Consider the following 24,187-nt stretch of genomic DNA (forward strand, 5'->3'; position numbering starts at 1 on the left):
CACTGGGGAGGGGAGACACGAGCGCCGTCTGTTTAAAGTCCAAAAAAAACAGTCTCTGTGACCTTTTCTACTGAGTGTAGCCGTCAGTGATTTAAACACTCCCATGTGTGCGCAGTCTACAAATGCCAAGCTTTGAAAACATTTTGTATTTAAATTCCGCTGGCAATAGTCCTGCCACATTAGCCATTCAACACAAAACCAAGTCACAGTCGCGTTATGATTCATGCTGCATTGCATGTGTACTGTATTGCAATCCATTATTATAATTATATACTTTTAAAAGGGGATTGCTGGGTGGGCTAGAGGCAGAGGTAAATAGTTAAGGTTCAGAAAGCAAAAAAAAAAACAACCAATTGTGTATAAAGAGTCATACTCACGGAGTACATGGATTGATTTTGACGATTATTTTTTGTGAAGAGCTTATTGATATGCGGTCTCCATTCTGCTACTGTCAGTTCGCAAAGCCTCTGTCTTTTTGGAAAACACGGCCGATGGGAGTATTTTATGATTACGTCATGGACGCTGCAATACTCAATTAAACCATTAGATGGTAGTGGATCAACATTGGAGCTGCAGAATATTAATCAGGAAACGGTGATCAATTATCCATCCATTTTCCAAACCGCTTATCCTACTGGGTCGCGGGGGGTCCGGAGCCTATCCAAGAAGCAATGGGCACGAGGCAGGGAACAACCCAGGATGGTGGGCCAGCCCATCGCAGGGCACACTCACACACCATTCACTCACACATGCACGGTGATCAATTAATCTAATAATAAATTAAGCAGCTTGAAAGGTTTATCTGTAATAGATAGTAAAGTAAGAATAAGTCAGAATTTTGAAAAATGAAACTATTCACACTTTTATATTTCATACCTTGTCTGACTTCTGCAGCGAAAATTCAGTTTATTGTGATGCTTGTTGTTGATTTTTGTTATTCATTTGGAGCACTTGTGCACATGTTTAGAGTCCCTTTGCAATAATGACTGTTGCTGCAGATATGAAAGCTGGCCTTTGGTTTTCTTTTGTCTTTCATAAGACATTATTTTATGGTCTTTGGAGAATCATTATTTGGCCCTGCTTTTAATTTCCTCTAAGCAAGACTTCCTTCACTTTATACAACATAAAATGACAGAAGACATTAAATCATATACTACAGCATTATTAGATTTTTATGCATATTATAATTGATGTTGTTGGGGTAAATGCTTCCTGAAATAAGAAATCTTTCTGAAATATATCCTTCCAGTTTACAGGTGTGTTGCAAGTACATTTTTTTCCCAAGAAGTAAACAAATACACATTATAAACATAATCATATAAACATAATAAACTGGTATACAAGTAATAGATCCATCTGATAGATATGCATGCTGTAGGCTTCAGATATACACAGCCAGGGCTGAAGAGTAAGCTGGTCCACTTGCTTGAGGCGAGTCATTTATATGAAGAGCAAGTACAAAAAAGACTGGACACTAGCCTGGCTTGTTAAAGAAATGCATCGCCATGTTTAGCTCTTGCTCAACAAATCGATCATAGTCCTAACGGTGCAAAGGTTGCAGCCTCAAATTAAAAGGAAGTGTATATTAATTCTATGCTTTACTTAAGGCCATCCTTTTAGTAATTTATAAACATTCACAACAAATAATAATGCAGTCATAAAGCATTAAAAACATGTAAATATTTATCAAAAGGAGCAGCACATTATAGCCATGTTTATTATGCATTATGAATGCCTTATGAAGCTCTCATCGATAATTCCGTACGGGGAAGGGACACGAAAGAGTGAGACAACAGGAGCTGACCCTAACGATGCAGTAGGTAACTTCATAATGCATTATAATGGTCGGTATAAGCATTAAGGATGCTTATACCGCCCTGCATTTCAAATGAACAGATTATCTCAGTTAATGTCATATATCCAGTATTACTAATACTCAGAATGAAACACTGCTCCTCTTATTCTAAGTAGAGGTTTCACCTGGTTTTACCTGCTTTTATGCCTGCACAAAGAACAATAGAAAGACAGTGTGTAGCTTGAAGTATTAAAAAAATATTGCAAATGAAAGATTTATATGGAGATTCACTTTGTTCATTTAACATTTACAATATTTAACAAATAAATTTATGATTAAATGACAATGTTTTTAAGGGCCTTGTCAGTCTTTTTCCTATATAAATAATATCCTAAATATCCTAAATATAAATATGTGGATATAAAAGTGTAGAATTGTAAAAATATAGAAGTTTTTGTAAAAATTCCTAACAGACTTTCTTCATGAAGAATGAATGAATTCCTCCCTCTGCTATATTTCAGTCTTGCTATTATCCCATATATATCATCACATTTTCAGCCTGTCAGCGACTTGGTTTGGAATGTGTGACTTAAACAGTTCTAATGGCTTACCTGCCATGCGTCTCCTTTAGAAGCTTTGCATGTAGAATTCCCTCCTATCGCATTTACCCTCCTATCGTTGTCCTCTTCTCTGATTTATCTCCACCTTTATATAAAAATCTGCTCCTGATTATAAAGACTTTATTAGATTTTTTTAATCAAATCTAAAAATGTTTGTTGATTGTCTAATAGCAACCCCTTGACCTTCATTAAGTCCAATATTTTTTTAGCTATATTACGTCTGGGAGCTGCTCATTTCTTGGCTCGACACATTTCAAGGTTGCGTTTGTCAACATGGTAGATGATAGACGGGCTGGTAGGGCAACTGGGTGTTGGGTCATTAGTGTTACTGGAGGGGGACAAATGTATATCTGCTTTGTGGGTTTAACAAGTGCATTACATTAAAATATATTTCTGCACAAAACCAGCCAGTCTATCGCTTGCCCTTATTATAGAGCTACAATGGGCAGAGGGGAGGGTCAATGTCATTTTCTTTGTGGGTTTCAAATCTTTAATAATCAGTGTCTAACTGCAATGGATGTAATTGCTCGGGAAGTTATATGCCGAGACCTCATTTGCCACGAGAAATAGTTTCTGTGGCAATCGGCTGACCCAGACTACTGCAGGGTAGACCCAGACCACCTGGGGGATGGCGCACAAACCTTCATGATACAAGGAACCCAGCTTCATTAGGTGTCTGGAACATCAGTCTTACAGATTGCATATTTTTCCGTGCACTTTTGACAGCTTTGTCTTCCGTAAAGGAAGGATCGCCGTAGACACAATTAAAATCACTGACCAGCGGCCTGTACTACGAAGAGGAGATACTGGCTTATCGGGGTAACTTGTCGGATTTAAGGTAGTCTGGGCAAAATGTAAGTGAACGAATACGAAGTTCATCTAAACTGTGGTGCCTTAAATCCGACAAGGTACCAGGATTAACCAGTAACCCCGCTTCGTAGTACAGGCAACCGGAAAACCACAGAAAAGAGAATCGTTCATTTCTGGACGTCAAAACCTGCCACTGCCACCTGGGTTCTCTGCGCCCAAGACAACATCCCCAGTTGTCACCCTGGAGATGGTAGGCCTGGTCAAAGATAAAAAGATAATGCAGCCCATGATGCTATAATCTTATGCTAAATGTGAGCCATTCAAAGCCATAAACATCGTGACAAAGCTGCTCTTAGCTGACAGGAAACAGGGTTACCCAATGCTGATGATGGTGTTGTGAATGTGCCTCATCGCAGAGCTTCCTTGGGACTCGGGAAGTGAACTCATCTGTTCTGCATGTGTAGGAGGGAATTGCATAATAGCACAGGGAAGACTTCAGAACAATCCTTCAATATTTTAGAAAATGGCTCTCTCCAAGAGAGGAGATAAGCTCCCCCAATGGCCTTATCGTCCGTCTGCTATGAGGCACTTCTGAAAAAGTGTCAGTTTCGTTTTAAAGTGCAGCCAGCCTTCTGTCACTCTACCTCACACAGCTCTGGCACCCTGTCCCTTCCTCACACCAAGCTTCACCTCCAGGCTCTACACACACACACACACACACACACACACACACACACCAGCAGCTGACTATAACACAACAAACGGTTACTAAAATCCAGGAATACAACAGGCCAAGACTATTAAATCCTTCATGAAAGACTGAAAACTGACCCCAGGTTAACAAAATACTTCTACTACTACTAATAATAATAATAATAATATGCAAATGAGAACAAAGAACAACACATTTGATGCTACTGAAGGCACTAGTGCTGCTTGCTACCTCCCAAACCAAGCATTAGGATTCGGCCCCCGAAACAGCAAACCCACTCCTGACTGCAGGGATGACAGGCTGTTCTCATTGTAATTATTTCTCAATCGTACCTTTGGCGTAGAAGTTTATTTCTCACATGGATGAAATTTAGAACACAGTCAAAGCAAATAATTGGCCAGTAAAGCCATCACAGCCACGTTCAATGCCAGCAGCATCCTGTTAATGCGCAACCTATGTAATCTACTACCTGCAGGAGGAAAGAGGGATAGAAGTTAATTCCAGAATCATTTTCATAAATGAGTTATATTTACCCCATTTGTTTTGGCGCCATCTCCGTGTCTCAGGGGACATTAAAGGTAAACAAGATACATTTGGTAATTATCTCAGTAGCTGAGGTTGTCATTGTGGAAGAACAAATGCTGTTAATTGCTGCTATTAAAAAGAACAGATATTTTTTGATGTGAGAACAAAAGACGTATGTAAGAACGTAAGAACATATTTTTTGATGTGTTGAGTGAAGCAACTGGAGTGTCTGAGTCAGTCTGGGTCATCAGACCCGCACGGTCTTTGTCCCTGCATAATGTCAACAGTCGTATTGAGTGAAAAATGATAAAAAAAAGAATCATTTTCTTCAATATTCCAAAAACAGTTGATCTGTCTTTAGTGTTATTTTTTCTGTTAATCTGCCTCGCAATTATCTAATGTTTGGACCTTCGGCGTATTATTACCAGTGTCTCAATAAAAACGGTAACAGGCTGCACGGGTGTTAGAAGTGATCAGTCACATGGTCCAGTTTAAATTGTGTTTTGGTCTGGAGGAGAAAATACAGGATGAATCACTTACCACAGTGGCCCTAACCAGGACTCAGCATTACATTTTTCAATACAGGACATTCCCATAGAATGTGACACATGTAGCAAATATAAGTTTAAAATTTTATTGAACAAGGTTGGTTGAGGCCCCTGGGATTCAGCCCAGGTAAGCCTGTGCATAAAAGCTCCCCTGATTATCGCTCAGTGTCTTTATGAGTTCTTTGAGTCTTCTCTGTAATGGCTTATATCTGCCTATATCTGCTGTAGAGAATCGGAAATCGTAATTCAAGTTACACTGACTTCTTGGATACAAGTAACAGAAGTAGCACTTAGTTTACTAGAGATTTATCTGATATCCTGCTTGATCACATACCGTTTCCATGCTGTAACAGGAGTAAATGAAATGAATGTTTCTGTTGCAACTCTGCTCAGTTATACTGTATACATTTCTAGGTGTTGTATGGATTTTCAAATTAATGGAAGAAAGGAAGGAGGATGAGGTGGTTTTAGAAAACTCAGTTACTGCACAGGGAAAGTAAGTCAGCGTTGTAATGTGCGTATTTTAGTTTTATTAATTGTATTTCTTAAATCCAGACAATGCAGTTCAGTTTATCAAGCAAATATGTACAAATATGTAGCCCTCTGTTTATCATCTGGACAGAATTCTGATCTTGGAACAACATTATACCGTCATTATAAGCAAATTAATGAATTTTAAAAATGCGTAAATTAAAAATACATGTTATTTCCTCATTTAATTACCAGCATACGACTTAAAGGTGATTTAGTTCAGTCCTTAGCCCTGGGGCCTCACACTCCCGGGATGTGTGGGCTGTCCGCACGTTCTCCCCATGTCATCGTGGGCTTTTCCCACAGGATTTGCCAAATGGTGCCTGGGTAACCGGAGGGTTGTCGCCCCATGCCGGCTTATTCCCTATATTATCGGATCGGCTCTGGTACCACATGACCCCCACAGAAAGGGGATAGAAAACTGGATGGACATTTACAGTAGAAGCACATCGATTGTAGGCCAGATGGTTATTAGCTTGTTTTAGTTCATTTTGGACTCATCTTTAATTTAGAGGTACATAATTTTCCTCATAATACTTCTATTATCATATTTTTAGTGTGAAAATAACCACATCTATACTGACACTTGGAATGGTATTGAAAAGCAGAAGCGCTAATTGAGTGTTACTGTTTTAGATGAACAGCATGTGGCTTCAGTATATTCCATCATCCCTCTGCTGTTCAACAGCATTTAATGGGTATTTAGCTCTCGTCTCATTCATGCCGCCTATTTCTATGCCGTTAAATATTCATGTATCTAGTGGATTAAAATTGTCATGGATCACTAAGTCATGTTATTGTTACAATGTTTCTGCTGAGATCATGATGTTGATCTGCGGAGTGAGAAGCCTAGAAAGGCTAACAACTAAAACCTATATTTTTGTTTTGTTCCCCAGTACAGTTAGGCCTGTCAGCCCGCTGTGCTGGTATTCGGAACCTAACTTGATTTTCAGCCTTAATTTTCTGCCTGCCCTCTTAGAACACCCAACAGTTTGAGACAACAAACCTTGACTTGAGCTGGTTTCTTAATTAAGTCATCAATATTTGTCAGTCGCTCTGCTGAATCTCCAAAACCCACATAAGATGAAGGCATCATGTGATCATTAGAGACAATAATGTAAATTATTATGATGCTACAGTCAAACATCACTTACTCACTGCACACAGTGATACTGGAAATACTTGTATCATCAATTTATTTAATAACTGATGTGTAAATTGAAATGCTGCACATTAATCAAACGTATATTAGGCTCTGTATTACACATAACGACATTCCTCCATTTTAAAGTTTTTCTTTTCTAGGAAAAGTTTTTAAAAAGTGCAAAGGTGACACATAATATGTAGTGTCAAAGTAAAAGGGTCTGTATTTATGTGCTTTAATACTGAAGTAGTTTTAATTTATTGAGATATAATAGACATGAACATCTATTACTAATGATCTCCCAGCAGACTACCATACATGTTACGATGTTAAATAAATCTTTTATAACAAATGCACTACCTCAAAATTAGAAAAGGTATCAATGTTTATATATATATATATATAATTTTGTTATAAATATTTTACTGTCATCATCTACCTGTGGTGATTCCAGTTAACACACATTGTTCACAAAATGGAAATAAGAAACTCCTTGTTTTCATAAGTTTGGTGTTTCCTGTCATCCCATTGTGTTCTGCCTCATTGTGACACCCCTCCCCAGCACACAAAACCTCACCCTCGGGACAGTCACAGTTAGGCCGGAGGAAGGAGGTGCAGTGAGGGACTGTTGGGCCGGGCAGCCAGGATGTAGATCGCACTCTCTCTCAGAAACTCCTGCCAGCCGACTAGTCTGCTAGAGCAAGCAACAAAGATCATTATACCTGACAAGACCCAAAACAATTAGCATGTCAAAGATGTCGGTACAGAGAAGGTCTAATATGCTGGCTCTCTAAATACAATACATTTACAATTTAACTGGTTATTTTTTAAAGAACTGTAGTTTAACATTAAATATAAGCGTGAAGATAAGAATAAATTTGATTTGAGATCACTGGAGGATAACAAATGCTTGTATCCTCATACTTGCATGCACGCACATATAAACCCCATTTAAAGTTCTTAAGGGAAGTAGAGCTGGACGGGGAACACACCTGTTTTGGTCCTTGTCAGAATGAAACATCTTCCCTCTGCTCTTTTCACTCCCAGAGCTGGCGGGGCTGCTCTCTGATATGGGCCCGACGTGACTGATACTGGGCAAGACAGGAGAGGAAGATGTAATTCCACCCACTCTGCTGTTGCACGTGCTGCCTGTTTAGTACTGTAGGTGTGTCTGAACAGGGAAATCTGACCGTTACTGTACATACATAACTCACTTCTCCTTACATTTTTGGTGCTAATGTTTTCTATCCATCAATTTTCTGAAGCTGCTTGTCCTATTCAGGATGAAAGGCATCTGGGGCCAATTCCAGATGCTACAAGTGCAAGGCAGGGAACAACCCCGGACAGGGTACCGATCCATCGCAGGGCACACTCACACAGCAGTCACTCACACAGCAGTCACTCGCACAGCAGGAACTCACACAGCAGTCACTCGCACTGCAGTAACTCACACAGCAGTTGCTCGCACAGCAGTCACTCGCACAGCAGTCCCTCACACAGCAGTCACTCGCACAGCAGTCGCTCGCACAGCAGTCGCTCGCACAGCAGTCACTCGCACAGCAGTCCCTCACACAGCAGTCACTCGCACAGCAGTCACTCGCACAGCAGTCCCTCACACACCTACGATAACTCCAATTTTCCTCATCACGGACTCTGGGGGGTGAAACAACACAGGGAGAACATGCAAGCGCCACACACAGAACCCTGGCGGAGACTTGAACCCAAGGCCCACAGGTCTGAAGCTGCAGTGCCAACCACTGCATCATCATGTCGCCAGTGCTAATGTTTCACTGTTGTTTGTGCTGTTTTACCACGATAACCACGACAGCCGTGTCCATGATACATGTCACATAAACATTCTGGGATATAGTAAGTAGCATTAATTGTTTTCATTGCATGATGTAGTATTACAATCCATTTAAATGTAGATATTGTATTTTGCTTCATTACTTTATTTCCTTTGCATTTATTCCACATAGCCAGTGCATTGTCCAGGTTAAAATACAATGTTTATGCAGTCCATTCACGGCTCATCTCCTCTAATACCATGGACCTGGAGTGGTAGTTTTTTTTCCAGTAGTACTTCATACAAATAAACAGGATGAAAACATGTGACCACTCTTACTAGGAGAACCAAAGCAACCTGCAGTGAAAGTACTTACTTCAAAGGCTCTCATAAGAGATGTACTGTGTTTGTGTAAAGGTTTCTGCGTCTTAATATAAAAGTCACACGATGACCTGAATGAAATATTCTGCTTTAGTTTCACGTTTATCATGAGTATGCGAGCCAACACTAAAGAGTGATATAGGCCACAGAACAAGTAATAGGAATTCAGATCAAAGTAGTAATACAATATGGGCTAAAAAGAGTAAGGCAAGAGTAAGTAAAAAGAGTAAGGCAAATATATAATTAGTTACATTCATAACTGAATGCAATAGTTGCCATTAGCCTGTGAATACTCCACTAAATTTGTACTTAAACTGAACATCCGTCTTTAAATCTACATCCTATACCCGGCCTATCCAAGATATAAAATTCTGCCCTGACATCTATGCTCAAACGCATTCTTACTGAGTATGTATGCTTACTAAATGCCTATCGAATGAATAATTGCTCAGTTCTGTCCAGGTTGCGGTACATGCTTTGACAAACTTCTCTGCAGGCAAGAGAGGAGGGAGCAGGAATAGCAACGACAAATTACTGAGGCACGGAACAGGCAGCCAAACTGCGCGATACATCAAGGCCTTCCTGCAGTAAAGATGAAGTTTCAGCCAAAAAAATAAGCCTTGTTGGCTGCTTACCAGGAAAGCAGCGTCTCGTTATTTTGAAATTCAAAAGATCTTGGCAAACGCTTAGCTGTTGTTGTCTGTCTGCTATGACATGGTTAGACATTTTTCTAAGAAATGTATGCAAATGCAGATATTCCATTGAAGATCCAAATATATGCTAGCTACTGTCCATCTAATTCACCAATACACCTGAAGCTCAAGTCAACATTGGTTTATTAGTTTGTGAAATATAAATGATCTCAGTCTTAGTTTGACATGACTGAATAAAACCTCTGATTCAGCACTAGCTGTACTGATTGCTATGGTATACCATAAACCATGGAAACCTTACCTAACACTGCAGGACTGTGACTCCTTAGTATGTTTCTGGAACCAGGATGTTTGGACTCTGCGGGTCTCCCACATAGTGATGAATCCATCTTTATCTTGGTCCAGGCCGAAAAAAACCAACCTCGCTCGATCTCTCTCTTTGGCTGTCAGCAACCTGACCAATGAATTCTGGAGAAAATAAGAGAGAGGTACTGTCTGGTCACCGAAACTATATTGTATCTGGTATGATTAAGTTCGTAATCAAACCGCTTAACACAAACGTTCATACATCCCTATAATTCAGCTGAAAGTTGTCTATTCTTTTTACCCAAATTGCAGCAAAGAGATATGGAACATGGAAGGCTTTGCCACCTGAGTTCGGAACTTCTTCAGGACCCCCAAGGATTCATGGTACAGGAAGTCAGACCACTCGATGTGGCCCTTCTTCTCAGTGTCCAAACTGGCATATTGGGCCAGGACTTCCTCCTCCTGCTCATCTGACAGTTCCCTCTCAAAAAGCTGCTTGAACACAAAGTGCTTGTAGTATAGAAGACCATCCGACCCAAGACATGACTCTATGGGAAAAGAAAATTAATTCACAGTTAATTAACACCTGACCAGGTGGTACAGTGATCCAGTCAGTATAGTAATGCTCTGTTTATAGGTAAGCAAAAAAAAAAAAAAGATATTTTCATAGTGAAGTTAATGTTTTTATGGTTTAAAATCCTTGTATCAGAAAAGATATTTTTTATTAAAATTATTATGAATTCTGTTTTAACAACCACTTAGCCAGTACAGTGACCCTGGAATCTACCCAGGGAAGCAGATGGCATGAGACTGAGCACAGGCCGTTACAGGACACAAATAATGGGTGATATAGAGACACCAATTCACCTAAACCATGCCTTTTTTGATTGTAGGAGAACACAAAATTACCTAACTAAAAAACTGCATTATTATATAAATTAAAAAGTTCAACTTCATCATCCACCTAGTAGACAGTACAGAATAGCTCACCTGGAATGATCTTACACTGTTTGAAGGTTTCCATGAGACTATACATCTCTTCTTCTGTGAGAAGGAGGTTGACATTGTCCTGTAGGAATAAAATGTTTGTGATATTAATAATAAAGGATTATGAGGCAGGGGAGGTCAATTTCCTGAATATGCAAGGCCGGGCTGCATAAAACTTTCATCCATCTGTCCTCTAACTTTGCTTATCCTGGTCAGGGTCCTGACAGCACAGTTCTGGGATACATCCTGGATGGCGGAGATGAGATTCAAACCCCTAATGCTAGAGCCATTGTGCCATCCTCTATCCAAACTACACGCAAAGCCCACACACAAATCTTCAACCATATATAAAGACACCAATCCAGCTAAACTATGTCTTGGGGCTATGATGAGACAATAGAGGTTAGAGTAGGAATCAAACCTTGAGGTGTGATACCGAATTTACCACTGAGGCTATGAAAACTCGCAGTCACTTTGGAGTAAACTTCAAACTGCTGGTTTAAGCCAGTCAGATCCTCTATCTCATCCAGCTTTTTCTTACTTCCTACACATCTTTCTGCTATCTACAGTGACCCATTCTAGAAGCTAAACCCAGGGGAGGAGAGGGATGAGATCAATGCCGCAAGATGCTGATGTGACCCAGTAATAGCTTGAAATGACTCCTCTGCCTGCTGAAATAAACCCTGCATTGACCGCTAATAGTAAAGGCCACTGGAAGAGGAACATATTCAGCAAAGTTAACATGCCCTTCCTACACATTACTGGAAAATAAATTCACTGTAAACTTCACTGGTTACACAAATATCACTTGGGTTACACCATATGGCTGGCAGCTGTCCTACAACAGAGCGCGACGTATATATACCGATGCTCTCCAAAGAAAAGCATATTTCTCCATAAATGCATTATTTAAGCAAGAACAAAAATACACTTTTTCAGAATCTACTTTTCAAAATTAAACCTAAAAAACAGTGCAAGACCCTTAGCACAGCAAAAAGAAACCAGTCTTTTTTGGTTTTTAATGGACTTGCGTGGATTGTTGTCAGCAAGGAAAATATGTCAGGGCTAACGAGATGAAAACTCGCTTCACCGTATGTTCACAATGAACAATGACATTCGTTATCTTGCTATCAGTAAATAATCATCACAAATACAAATGATAACTAGTACAAACATAAGTACTATTTAAACATCCCCCACGTCTTGCTGTGCCTGTTTATTGCAACAAAAATGCTACACAATGCATCCTACTGAACTGCTCACACCATTAATTTAAATAACTGAGCATGATCTCTCAGGTAACTTAAAGAGAGCTTAATTCCAGCACTGGAGTTACACTCCCTGAGTGTTTATAATACACAAAAACGTATTGTGCATATAGCCTAAAGTGAGTAAACATATATCTGCACACACACACACAAACACACACACACACACACACGCCAATCATGAATACTGAGACAACTTTTACTCGCAAGTTCCGCACACCAACTGAATGGTTCAAACCGAGGGCAATCACAACTGCTGTGAAGTTAATTGTACAGTAGCTGGTGCTTATAAAATCACACCAGCCATTAACAATTCAAATCAGAAATAAGGGATGATTACTGTTAATAATCAGATGTAATTAATACTCCACACATCCCTGCTTTACTGAAAAGCCATGCTTCAACATAACAAGAAATGTCCTTGAAATAATATTCAGTTTGGCTGCCAAAAAGGGTAAGAGACAAATGGTGTCATGCTTAAATTGAAGTAAGGTAATTCACAGTGGATTTACTGCTGCTGTATACTCGAGCTTTGAACACACTCAGCTAAGCATTGATGAATGGGAGCTACAAAGACTAATGGAGGCATTACATTGAACACAGCAATATGGAATTTCAGGGAACAATTAGGACTCAGAAAAGCCATACATGATAAACAAATCTCAAACAAAATCATTGCCTTGAAATGGATTTTTATGAAGTGCTTAAATAAAACTTAAAATTAACAACAAAAAAAAAACAAAAAAAAAAAAACTTGAAAATCAATTTAGAGCCAAAGCAATTTCTTCAGCCCATGGAAAACTGGAGTATTTCCAGTTTCGCAAACCCAGCTAGTAATTACAGTATATGCAGCTTTATTTCAAAGCGAAAAACATGTTCGAGGAAAATTAGATGCTTACTGACAATGACCATGTAGATTAGAATGCCAAGAGCCTTCAGCATTTGATTAAAAAACAGAACCTACTGCCGATGGACCCAGGTTTGATAAAAACGGCTGGTTTTTCATCGGCGCTAATTACCACAACACCACCTATCCTTCTCCTGTGAGGATGCAGGCAGGAACCGCGGGATGTGTCTAGGTCTATCAGCACATCCATACTTGCTGTCAGCAGAAAATGGAATTGAGGAAAATGGGAAAACATCCCAATTGAATTGTATTTCACATTTCCCAAAAGACGAGGGTGTTTAATTGCACAGAACCTGTTTACACCAGAGTAGTGGCATTCCAAATGTTGAAAATGGTAAAATCTTGAGGTAAGAGAGAGCATGGTCCTGTATTATAACGTTTCTAATATAAAGCAATGTAGTCATTGCCGACAGTTATGAAGGTTGCGGATATACTAAAACAACTACAGGAAACAATAGTCTGCTAAGATGTTATTATAATAAGTATTATAATCACATTACACACATATTCACAGAGATGCTCCTCTAAGAAACCACTTGTGAGATGGCAAATCATACAGGCATTTACCCTCACTGGTCCAAAAATAAAGGTTTTATTTATATGTGTCCTACTGTATAACCAACATCCATGAATCTAGAATAAAATAAAACTGTAGCATAGTAGTAACGGCTGACTCTGCACATTTTGATTATAGTTTTACCTAAAAGGATGTGCTTAAAATACATATACAGGAGAAGTTATGTTACAAGCACAATATAAGGTCAGTGTTGCCCTAAATAGAAACACTGTCCCCTGTTTTCACTCAGTGATGTATGAGACGCGCACACAGTACGAGCAGATGGTAATGCAACGCGTGCACGCACACACACACACACACACACGCACACACACACACACACACACTCACACAGTAGTAGCAGCTCCAGCCTGTGGTGGTGTGTGCAGTGTCCCTCATCTCCTGCAGATTCTCCTTGCTCAGATAGCCCATCTCTCGCAGGCACCCGTCGTGGAAGACTCGGGTGCAGATCCGACAAGGGTACAGGTCATCTGCGGTCCACACCTCGCAGACGTCACACATCTCATCATTAGTGGGCTACGAGAGTGACAAGAATGCAGGTCATTCAAAAAATCCTTACTCAAAAATACCATTGCCAGTAATGCACTTACAGTACGTGGAAAAGCAGAATTATTATTGGGTGTGTTTGTCAGATGGTCTCTGTCGGTGATCTTCAGGTAACATTTCATCGCACCGATTTCATTATTCTGTACCTTTCTCTCAACAATGTGTATTTATTTTTGTATACAATATATGATCTAGTTTGATTTGCATCCAGGAACTCACCTCTTGTCAGTTTAATTTATTTGTACCTTCAAAATAAAACTAATTAGCTGGTTAAAATATAGCTATTTTGCTAATGTGTTAATAAAATAGAAATTGCAGCAAGAATTGTATTTTCTTTTTATGGGATGGCCAGACAGTTTTAAATTTGTAGAGACGATCTTGTGTTCTAGTTCAGCAGCTGTATATCTGTTTATATGTCATATCTCCATACTGATGATAACCTTCAATTACAGTAACTTCTCATACGATTGCCATTTAATTCCTCTCTTCCGTTTGCTCCTTTTCCACATTGTTATTCATAATTTTGTTCTTAATGTTATCTGGATAATTTTAGTTTAATGACGTAAAAAAAAAAAAAATCTTGTTAAATATTTCCAATGATGGAATATATATTTTTTTTATCTGAACTCGACTGAACAACAATTCATCTTGGAGTTTCAAAAGCGGTCGGGAGATGGATGGAAAAATGAATTCTGCTTTTTTATTAATTTGCTTTACATGTTTCAAAAATGTAATGTTTACAGTCTAAAAAAGCAATTTTCTTTGAAGGTTAAATGAAAATTTAGACAGAAGTATGCATTTTACAAATAAGAAAAAACACTTCTGTGTTTTAAGCTGAGCCATCCAAGAACCTCCCACTTTAGCATCCAAACAGGGTCAATGGGGGAGGGGCCCACACAGAGCACAATGCAGCAATAAACAGTGCACAGGACGCCTGCCCATTGCAAGGCATGATCTGACATTTATCCATCCGTCCTAATCATGGCTACTGGGAGTCTGAATCCCACAGACTATGGGCACAAGGCAGGAAAGACCCCAAGATGGGGTGTCAACCAATTACAGGGCACAATTACACAGCAATTTGACATTTAGCTGAATTAATTTAATTATAACTACCATAAAAGCCCATTAGAATGATTAAGATCTTTACAACAAATCAGCAAAGTACAAACAAGGTAAACCTGAACTCTTCTCTTAATACTTCATCCATGATTCAATTTGCTGAACACTTTGGCTCCAAACTTGCAGGCCTACTTAATTAATTAACAATACTCATAGAGTGGGCAGGCATTTCTTTGGTTTGGGTCTGCCACCTCCATAGCACAGAATCACAACATTACACATATTTTTTGTCTTTCTGGTTTGCATCCCGGGTCATTTTATGAATTTGAATGATTCCATCATTTTCAAGAACTTTACAAGAATATGTCTCCTTGTCGGTTCACCAGTGAGTCATCTTGCTACAGAGATAGGATGGAGACTGCAGGCTATTAATAATGATGATATATGATCTGCATATGGATTGGCGGATCAAAATCAAATCTGATCCACTGTATGAAAACGCCCACAGTACTGTCTATATCATTAAACTCTGATGGATTTCTTGGTAGGTAAGAATATAAAAAATGCATTCAATGTGACTATAATGCGTTCCTGAGAAACCTCCAGTTCACTAAAACCGCATGCTAAAATACACATATCCAATGGGGAAAATAGGGTTAGAGAAATGTGACTCCAAAACTTAGTAACTTATGCGAAACAAAATGAACTAAATAATAACAACAGTGACACCAGCATGGAGGCGTGTTGTGTGTCAATATTCAATTAATAAACATGTAATTTATTTATTGTTTAAATTATCATTGTCACACCAAAGGGGAAGCAGGAACAGGGAAGCGGAAGAAGGAGCCAGAGAATCGGGGAACGGGGGATTTATTGGGCGAACAGCACGGAACACGAGACAATACGAAGGATAGACGTCAGTGACCGAACTGGGCGGAGACTAACAGGGAAGCACTTAACTACACGGACTCAATCAGACAAGACTCAGAACAGCTGGTAACATGGGGATTCTGCACGAGGATAACAAGGCACACAGGAGGAGCGACACGATTGGGACATGACAATCATGTAAACTGGCATTTTTTTTAAATAATTATTTATAAATGTGTCATATAAATTGATTAAATTATAACTGAAATTGTCATTTAATTGACTATTTATAAATATGTCATTTAAATGATTGTTTAAACAATCATTTAAATTGCTATATGCTCCGTTATACAGAAGTACAGGATATAACCCTAGTGGAGATAATAATGTCCTGTCCTCTGTGTCCTTCGAAGATTCGCGCAATGAATCTTGGGATTTCAGCAAAACAATAACGCATTTCTAGGCTGCATTTCAAGGAGGCATCTAAATGGGATGGCCTTGTGTGTTCAAATGCAGCCTTCAGAGGGTGCAGCCCTAGTGATACAGGTAAGCCTACATTTTAGAGCTAACTACTAATGCTTAGTAGCTGTGTACTACACTAGGCCATACACAACCCAGAATGCAATGCTTTGGATTATTACATTAGACAATGAGAGTTTTTATTTTTTCCTAATTCTAATGCTACTTCACTCACCTCTTCTCTCTGATATAGGTCACTTTTGACTGGCTGGTCATCATTGATGTCCCGTTTTGGCCGGATGAAGGCTGGAGGGACAAGCTGATTGGTTTTTTTAAGATCCTCTGGTTCCACCCCTTTGCCGTCAAGCAGCCGAGACCAGGCTTCCTGATTGACTGATGATGACACCTGCTGTGTCACAGGGGCCATTTGTTTTCTGCCATTGTCTGACTCCTCTTCCTCCTTCTGGTCTGTTTCAGAGCTTTCAGGCCCCTCAGTGGGATTAGTGTGGTCTTCAGTATCAGCGTAACTAGCTTGAGGTGGTCGGTTGGTTATTCCCTCCTTGAATACTGTAACTACCGCACTGCACTTCCTCACCTTCTCCACCTGCTGCTTCTTGGACATCAGGACACCCATGTCTGGAGAATGAGAAGACAAACACAAGCCGCAGTGTTACAGATATCATCACAATCATATTACAAACGCACTCCTGTCCACAGTGACGCACAGGGCAGTGGCCGGCCAACATGAGGTGAAGCTGGAGGTGAAGGGTCTTGCTTAAGTGACCCACCATCATTCTGTTGGCCCTGATTCTTCAGCCAATAACTTTCCGATCAAGGGCAATTGCTTTTATAGTTTCCGTTAAATAACGTTAGAATTTCAGATTATAACCATGCATTGATTTAGTACTGTAGTTCGCCTGGCTGGCACTACATATGTGGTTACAGACAATTAATCGACACCCTTCAGAAGCCAGAATTCAACAGAGCTGTGGTAAGCCTATAATAAAATGTATTCCTGGCTCCACATCTGAGCGCAACAGGTCTAAACTACGGTATAACTAAACTGTACATTTGAATAGCGTTATGCCTGTCAAGTAATTCAAACAATACTATCAAATCATATAATCAAGTATTCAAGTCATATTAGAAACATTTGTGTGAAAAGGACTGATCAGACAGTCATGAAAAGTCACGAGTAAGATTTGCCGTCATTAAACTGAGGGTGACACAATCAGGCCAGCAGTGTAAAAACCTTGTGTTAGAGAAGGCAGAGTACTGCTGTTCCTACAAATCATAGCTTGTCAACTAAAATTTGCACAACATTTTTTTGTTGCTGTTCCTGAGAAGTAAGTGTTATATCCTAATTGCTTATGCTTCGGATGTTTTAAGTATAGAAATTCCCTGAAATCTTTGCTTTTGTGATCACGAGAGTGAGTTGGTGGGCACAAGGCCCCAGTATTTAAACTAATATTTATATTACTGGAAAATTCTAGAAAGTTCTAGTAGATACTCAGTATTGTACGCAGCACTCAATCTATCTAGAATATTTGGGATAATGTGGAAATTTCAAAATAGCACTGTTCTGGTTAGAAAAGCACAGTTTGTGGGGAATAACAGCCATTTTCATATTTTCAGGCACAAGCAAATACTGTAGGAAATAACCCTTACTACTCAGGAACAAAAAATGTGTTACACAGTGTAATACATTCATTTCCAGGTTCACTTTGCAACCACACAAAATTCACAGCAGCACAATCGAAAAAGCACCATCACAGGATAACAAATTTTTTTTTGAAATGGAGGATTCTTTAAAAATCTATAATCCCATCAACAGGCCGAGAATAAATCCCTGGGCTCCGTTAGCCTTTGTGAAGCATCTGCTGCTGTTGCTCAGCTCTTGTCTCAGGCAGATCAGAACGCCTTCATCTCCATGTACGTTTGGCAAAGCACCTCAGCTCCGGTTTTTTACGGACAGCACCAAATCAAGAATTATTCTGAAAATCTTTAAGATCCCCCAAAACACAACACATATGCATAAGAAACTATGCATTTTCTTTTCAACTGAACACATCAGCCATTTTTGTATTCATGACGTTGAAATCAGATGCATTTTCATCAGATGAAAAAAAGGATGGATGGAATGTCTACTAATAAGTATTAAGTAATAAGAATGGCTTATACTGACAATTATAATTCATTATGAATGTACCTATAATGCATTATAGATGAGAGCTTCACAGAGCATTCATAATGCATAACAAACATGGGTATAATGTGTTATGCCTTTTTATAATAGTTATAGCTGTGTTTGTAATACTTGATGAATGCATTATAATGCATTAGGAAGGTCTCTATAATGCATCACGATGATTGCTTTAAGTAATGTGTTACTGAAGTATACATTAAGATCGTCACAGCAGTCTGCTTTCGTATTTCTCAGCTATTTCATTCCAAAGATAAAAGAGAATCACTGCTGAATAGTATGAGTATGTAAATAGGAAGTCAGGTTCAGATATTCTCTTTCTTCTGAACACTGGCACATAGTAGACAAATAATCATAGAGACCTATAAACCTGACACTTTATGGATGTAGACATATTCATTCCAGTTCCACCTTATTGTCATGGTCCTATATTAAGAAATTCATAGCAGCATATGGGTAAAACAATAGTACAGGCTTCTGCATAGGTATCTTGATAACACATATAACTGTATTGATCTGGAAAGAGCTTTCATTCATAAAGGCTTACTGGACAGCACCCTGTATAATGGATTCCAGTAATGGGACTGAACTCTCAGCTTCCTCACACAGGCATACAGATTAATCTGCCCAAGCTGTAGGCCAATATTTCAGTAAACTCCAGTGACAGTTCTAGCTATTCTAGCTTCTCCACAAAACCAGTTCGCTATATATAGTATATTTTTCCCTATATAATACATAATTTAACTTTTCAATCTTTAGCAAGACAAAATATGTAAGGAGAAACAGATCGTTATTTTGTGTTGTTTTCTTCTTTATGATAGAAAGTACAGAACAGTATTTAAATTTAAAAAAAATCTCTTTTAGGTCAGTGTTTCCAAATATGTGTGGTCTCATAAAGATGGGAGCCATCTCTAATGTTCATACCCTCATCAGTATGAGCTGACTACAATTTCATGTACTATTATATGTTTATGGTATGTATGTCTGTTTTAGCTGGCATTCTAGATAACAAATTCATGTAAGAAAACAAAATGTACTTCTTAATACACAGAAACTACTAAATGAGTTAGATGCAGGGCAACGGAATCCCGCTTTGGCCAATGAAGTTTCCCACTTGAAAGAACTAAAAATTTGTTGTAGTGTATGAAACAACAGGGTTATATTCAAAGGGAAAATGTTATTACTGTTTTGCCGATAAATCTACACTAAATTCATTTCCCATTCCTATTTTACTGTCAGTTAAAGTAAAAATTCCTATAGGTAAAACAGCAAGTTCTGTCCAGAGATTTACACCAGCCAGGTCCTCAGCCAAATCCCATTATATAAAAAAAACTGGTCGAACAGTCCATGCCCATGATAACCATTTCAAAAAGCGATGTACACATTTCCACTTCCCAGGATTTAAAATTCCACTGGTGATTTTGGGGAGAGGGCCATCTGAATGTGAATGCATGTTTAGTAAGAAACCCCCCCCTACATTTTTATTCAGCCTGTGCCAGATGCAGTGCCAGAGTCAACCAACGTACTGCAAGGTAGAAACAATAGGTATGTTGTAGGGATGCCAATAAGAATGGCACAGGCTTAAGAATTCTGGGAAGGAATTCATGTCCTTAGGGCTGGAGTGGGGGGGGGTGACATTGGTTTCTGGACAACTACTGCTGTGTCCGATAAAATCTTGTAATCAATTTGGGGAATATGGTTAGGCAAAGATGAACTTCAGTAGTGATGATGTGGAACCCAGACCTCAGACACGAAGTAGATTCCTGCAAATAGACACTAATGATCTGTGCTGTTCACAGTGTACCATACACAGTGTATGTTCCTCCACACAGCAGTCTTATCCTAATTACACTGCCTCCCAATACATAATTGTAAATGGGATTAAATGGATGCAGTGCATGCGGTACGTGTATCCTAAGTGCAATCAGCATCCTAAAGCTGCACATTCCCAGAGTTGCATTTCTGTTCCACAAATTCAGAAAATGTCCAATAAAAGGAAACTGCAGTGTGATTAAACTGCAGCCTGACCCATAAATTATTTAAATTCAATTTAGATGATCCAATTAAAATCTCAGATTTGCTTTAGCAATATGCATCATAGAAATGTAAGCTGTCAGAGAACACATTTCTGCTCACATTTTCCTTTAGATCTACTTTATTTTTGTTCCAAGCAGCATACTGATATCAGTATTTACTGTAGTCGTCATATTTACTATTCGTTTTTCTTATGTTTATGCTTATACAGAAAACAGGAAAGCCGTCCTTCATTTATGACGCCTGGTTACTTTTTCACTGATGTGTAAAGTTTAAATAAGGCTGTAAATGAAGCAGCAGTTAATGTAGTGATTAATCACATTGAGTTGTAAATGAATGTCTGAAGAAACAAGCTTGCCCTGCAGTCATGCCCTTTCAGAAGGGGAATTCGCATTAACATCTTCACGAAATACGAAGATCTAGCCTACTGTTGATTCGTAGGAAAATGTACCTTCTTGTGTATTATCTGTATGGCAACACATCACATTTACAACAAGAAATGAGCAACATAACAAGGCATTTCCCCTTTAACGTGAAGTATTACCCTTTATATACAGTAACTTAAATCATTGAACACGTTCTGTATATATCGCCTAAATATTAATTACTTGCTTGTAGTTAATACCCCAATCAGAAAAGAAGAGATGCCGATGGTAAAGAGGTAGAGATTTATAAACACAAATAAATGTGCATCGCTGGCAATGGGAAGCGTGAAAATGCACTATGAATCTCCGAAACCATACCCCGTAAAAACGTCTCTTCACGTAGATGAAAACGACACATTATTCTTCCCACTTCGCGGAAACCTTCTGCAAAACCAAAACTGCACAATAAAAATTGCAGAAATTAAATAATAATGACCGACGATCCGGAACATAGATGTGCACAGATTTATAGAGCTGATTGCAAGAAAAAAAAACGGCATAGGACTGAGTTAGATATTGGGGGGACAACCTAATAGTTTAAATAGAAAGATCTATTATTAAGATTATTAAGCTAAATGAAATATTAGGGTAGCATGTCCCCTCCGTTCCCCCACCCCGGTTGCTATCCCCTGTGCATCTAATAAAGCATTGAAAATAAAACAATTGCATTATGAAGTATTTTAACGTTAAATGAAACGACATATACTCAAAGACAAAAAGTGAGATACTTTTCTTCAAGTAAGTACAGCATATCATACCTGAGACCAAAGCGGACGGCGCTCCGTGACTTGATTTTTCCCCCCAGTCTCCTTCGCCGTCAACACCTCATTTCAAGCTCCGCTTGGCTTAAAAGTATGTGTTTCTGACAGTTGTTTTTTCCCCTCGCAAAACTAAGATGCCCAGAATGATTGAAGTAAATGGGCAAATATAAATGATAAAGCAGTTTTAAAAGTCGTGGGGCTGTTAGTGTGAGAGTATGACGAGGCTCATGCGGAGGAGCCGAGGCTCGGACAGCTCTGGTGCTGAACTGCGTTGCCCGTTTTTAAGAATAGTCGGCCCTGTGTAACGTTCAGCTCTTTGAATTAAGAATAATCCGCGTTTAAAAACATTACTAACTTCCAGTTAACGACTTAACCGAATAAAAACCGCACGTGCGACTGGTGTAAATTCGTCCGCATCTCTTCTACGGTCTTGGTCAACTTGTACGTACAGTATAGTGGGTTGTCAGTCTTCGTCAATTGCTACGGGCGCTGCTCAAGAACATGACGTTTGTCTCAGGGAACACCAATAACAGCTCAGGCTACTTTTTAAACACAGTTTAGTTTTTGTATTACAGGCACTCCGCACGATGTGACAGCCAAATACAAGTCTTTGCATGAATGTGCGCAGAAACCTATTTTAAACGATAATTAAATGTTCTGCTTTTCTGATCTGTTTCACATGGGACCCTGGCTCAACATCCAAGGTCATGGATTTTGTTGTTTTAAAAAATAATACTTATTATTAGGCTAAGTGTGACCTAAAAGCAACTGATGTGTGTAAATGTGTCTCCATTTGTTGGTCAGTAGAGGAAAAACATGCTATGAGTCACAATTAACCACATAAATTCCTTTTAAAATCTGTCATCCAGGGGAGGTGTATACAACATGTTGTGGTTAGAAAAAAAGTAGAAATCATCAACACAGAAAATCAATACACGTGGCATAATTTTGTGCAAGGTTCCTCTGACAGAGGCTAAAAGCATCAAATATATCGAACCAATAAACTTATATTGTTAAAACAGAAGAAACGTAGGAATCTTCAAGTTATTTTGGTCTGAAGGAAAATCTTTTTATTGAGAGAGGAAATAGACTGAGCCGTAAGAGGGCCAGCTTAACCCACTCGTAACGGGGACATGGGTCATGCTTCTAGATTTTGGTCAAGGCCGTATCCGTTTATCCATATAGCACAGTACGACAAGGGAGGGATATGAGGCTAATCTCTTCTGGAGAGCAGCTGAAATAAATTACACCGCATATGAGGGCAATAATTGATCTTTCTAATATACAGGTAGCTATAAATAAAATTTTTTAAATAGCTATAATTCCTTGCATGTGTCATTCAGAACTATAAAAAAAACATCATCATTTGTATCATTTGTGTTAGAGTTCCTGATGACATCATTCTTCCTTTGCGCAGGGGTACAATGTGTTGTTTTATTTTTGTGAAATCCCATTGGTGTTGTCACAAAATGGACCCTGCAAGGGCAAAAGGGACAGTGGATGGATAAATGCAGGAGAGACATGCAGCTGGACAGAGAGAGGCAATAAGGTTCAAGGGGCAAATAAAAAATGAAGCAATGGCATGAAAAGATTTTAAAAATACATACATATTTTATTTATATTATATATATATCCATCCATCCATCCATTTTCCAAACCGCTTGTCCTGTCCGGAGCCTATCCCGGAAGCAATGGGCACGAGGCAGGGAACAACCCAGGATGGGGGGCCAGCCCACCGCAGGGCACACTCACACACCATTCACTCACGCATGCACACCTACGGGCAATTTAGCAACTCCAATTAGCCTCAGCATGTCTTTGGACTGTGGGGGGAAACCGGAGTACCCGGAGGAAACCCCACGACGACATGGGGAGAACATGCAAACTCCACACACATGTGACCCAGGCGGAGACTCGAACCCGGGTCCCAGAGGTGTGAGGCAACAGTGCTAACCACTGTACCACCATGCCGCCCCTATATTATATATATATATATATATATATATATATATATATATATATATATATATATATATATATATATATATATATATATATATATATATATATATATATATATATATATATATATATATATATATATATATATATATATATATATATATATATATATATATATATATATATGGATGTCATAAATGGATGTAGGATGTTCAATAAATAATCTTATTGTTGTGTTTGGATAGAGCATGAATGCAAAACATCATTCCATCCAGCACTGATGTTTCTTTCCCCACAGTCCCGGAGCCCACTGGA

At 39.0% G+C, this 24,187-nt stretch overlaps 1 protein-coding gene and 2 long non-coding RNA genes across 7 annotated transcripts in view; 1 reads left to right on the forward strand and 2 right to left on the reverse strand.

Moving 5' to 3' along the window:
- Positions 1 to 10,929, forward strand: part of LOC125745626 (uncharacterized) — a 24,957-nt gene extending 14,028 nt beyond the window's left edge. For 3 of the 4 annotated variants that reach the window (XR_007398719.1, XR_007398720.1, XR_007398721.1), the window contains exons 3-5: positions 7,733 to 7,800; positions 9,911 to 9,993; positions 10,124 to 10,929. This is a non-coding gene — a long non-coding RNA (uncharacterized LOC125745626). The remainder of the gene's footprint in view (positions 1 to 7,732; positions 7,801 to 9,910; positions 9,994 to 10,123) is intronic. The other variant, XR_007398722.1, reaches the window with a different exon arrangement.
- Positions 1 to 23,882, reverse strand: part of LOC125745628 (uncharacterized) — a 71,336-nt gene extending 47,454 nt beyond the window's left edge. Inside the window, exon 1 of the long non-coding RNA XR_007398724.1 lies at positions 23,688 to 23,882. This is a non-coding gene — a long non-coding RNA (uncharacterized LOC125745628). The remainder of the gene's footprint in view (positions 1 to 23,687) is intronic.
- On the reverse strand, positions 6,712 to 22,444 carry phf24 (PHD finger protein 24). Of its 2 annotated transcripts, none has more exons than XM_049018640.1 (8): positions 21,908 to 22,444; positions 16,723 to 17,123; positions 13,881 to 14,066; positions 10,802 to 10,880; positions 10,157 to 10,359; positions 9,807 to 9,973; positions 7,678 to 7,776; positions 6,712 to 7,379 (listed from the first exon to the last, which is right to left on the reverse strand). In XM_049018640.1, the coding sequence occupies exons 2-8, from the start codon at positions 17,119 to 17,121 to the stop codon at positions 7,280 to 7,282; spliced, it is 1,233 nt and encodes a 410-aa protein (XP_048874597.1). In that variant the 5' UTR covers positions 17,122 to 17,123; positions 21,908 to 22,444; the 3' UTR covers positions 6,712 to 7,279. The 2 variants fall into 2 exon arrangements, with proteins under 2 accessions (XP_048874597.1, XP_048874598.1); XM_049018641.1 differs by having other exon boundaries at positions 6,712 to 7,376; positions 21,908 to 22,442.
- Positions 23,883 to 24,187: the final 305 nt, after the last annotated feature.

Source organism: Brienomyrus brachyistius, chromosome 7, assembly GCF_023856365.1.
Source record: "Brienomyrus brachyistius isolate T26 chromosome 7, BBRACH_0.4, whole genome shotgun sequence".
Lineage (NCBI taxonomy): Eukaryota > Metazoa > Chordata > Actinopteri > Osteoglossiformes > Mormyridae > Brienomyrus > Brienomyrus brachyistius.